At 47.8% G+C, this 1,871-nt stretch overlaps 1 protein-coding gene across 1 annotated transcript; it reads left to right on the plus strand.

Moving 5' to 3' along the window:
• Nucleotides 1–114: 114 nt before the first annotated feature.
• On the plus strand, nt 115–643 carry Pmar_PMAR027173 (actin, putative; the record flags this gene model as incomplete). The annotated part of the gene is made up of 2 exons (XM_002781372.1): nt 115–264; nt 482–643. Coding segments are annotated over 2 exons (312 nt in total), but the record flags the coding sequence as incomplete, so codon positions are not given.
• Nucleotides 644–1,871: the final 1,228 nt, after the last annotated feature.

Below are 1,871 nucleotides of genomic sequence, written 5' to 3' on the forward strand. Positions count from 1 at the left end.
GAAAGAAGACCACTGCTTCGTCTCTGAGGACCCCTCTAGTAGTAAAGCTGAGGCCAGGAAAAATAAGGTTAGAATTCAGATATTCGCGAATTTGGGTTATTGATTCTCATTCAGCTCAACCGTTTCGTCCACTTACCCGACGGCACTGAAGTGGCCATCGGTGCGGAGCGGTATCTTGCTCCAGAAATTCTATTCACGCCGGCATATGCTGTTGATGAAGTGTTCAAGGACCAACCGGGGCTGCAAGGGACGCTGATAGAGGCGGTAGGGCGGTGTTTATGTATAGGTATGTGCTATACTACAACCATATATGAATATTGATATGTTGACATATTTACGGTATATATAATTGTTATTTTATGGGTTGTTGTAGACAGTGCACTTATTTGGTGGCAATATGAAAATTCGGGTGGAATTCCCATTATCCGTGAGAAAACTTCTGAGCTCAGCTGAACATATATACCACCAACGCTAATTACAGATCGACTCGTCGCCACTGGACATCCGAGAATCGCTACAGCAGTCAGTACTGCTATCTGGTGGCAACACCCTACTAGAAGGATTCGGCCGTCGCTTGAAGGGTGAGCTCAGCAAGGTGTATGGAGGCCGGGCTAGGGTGGTGGAGAGGGATGATAGAATGTAAACGGGACGGTGGTGGTGGTTTATGCAACTTTACCAGCGTCAAAAGGTTCCTACCCTACATCGGGGCATGCACGATGGCGGAGATCCACAGAGACAGTACAGCGCCTGAGATGTGGATCACTAGAGAGGAGTTTGAAGAGTATGGCCCTTCGGTGGTTCATAGGCTTATTCCTACTCATCACCAACAACGATAATTAAATCCATGCAGCTATCATCATCAGTTCATTTCGCTTCTCCACTGTCTTGAATTCTACAAAGATGATCTCGCTCCCCCTAGTTGTAGTTTTTTCAAACAATATGGCAAACACCAAGCGAGTTGATGCCCTCTTCTCCACTTCGAAGGAGGAGGAGGTGTATGCGCACACATGGTCGAATACGGCTCCGTAGGAAGGTGGTAGCATTCCTGAATTGGAAATTTGAGAACAGCTGCGCTTTGAGCATTCCCATCATCTACGCGGACTCATGTAGCGGAGGTCATCATGATATGGGAATAAATTCGCATTTGCTCTCCCCCTCGACTAAGGGTGTATCATGTTAGCAATCGCTGTCGCCCTCCTAGCAGTAGTGGCGATCATTTTCGGTGCTACATCGTCAACAACGGGTCCTCTGGGGCTCGGCCTCGTCCTGGTCTGTTTGTTCTTTCGTGATGGAGTCCTTTGCGTTTCGCCTGGCAGCCCTCTGTCGCCAGATATGTATGATAGGAGAGGGGGCCGCGGCCACTACATCTGCTCTAGTGATATTCACTGATGCCTTTAATACCGAAAGTTGGCAGAATTTCGTATTCTTCATGGTCCCCGCGGTGACATCGATACTGACAGTTCTCATGGTCTGCGTTTGTGCGATTAAGCATCCCTACATGCTCGAAGTGTTGAGTTGTCAATGAAAGACGACTTTCATGATAATTTTCTCACAACTCGAATAAGAATTCAACATAGAAACCGGCAAGCAAGTCTCGCAAAAATTCGGTCCTTTTCTTTCTCGGAATCGTCGAGATCATCATATGCAACAAACAGTTGTGGCTGTGCCCTTCGGAGGTGCTCGTTCATCTCCATCCACGTAGTGTGGGCAGCTCTTGCTAACTCCTGAGATAAGATAATAATTAATAGAAAACCGCGCATTATCACCTCGATATCGGTGGTGCCTGCCTCTACCATAACTAGCAAGCATTTGCCGACCTCAGCCATCTGGTCTCTGTACTGTGAGGGCAGCTCGGAGCCGCGAACCTGACG

The sequence above is a fragment of the Perkinsus marinus genome, assembly GCF_000006405.1.
Source record: "Perkinsus marinus ATCC 50983 genomic scaffold scf_1104296942648, whole genome shotgun sequence".
Classification (NCBI taxonomy): Eukaryota; Perkinsozoa; order Perkinsida; family Perkinsidae; genus Perkinsus; species Perkinsus marinus.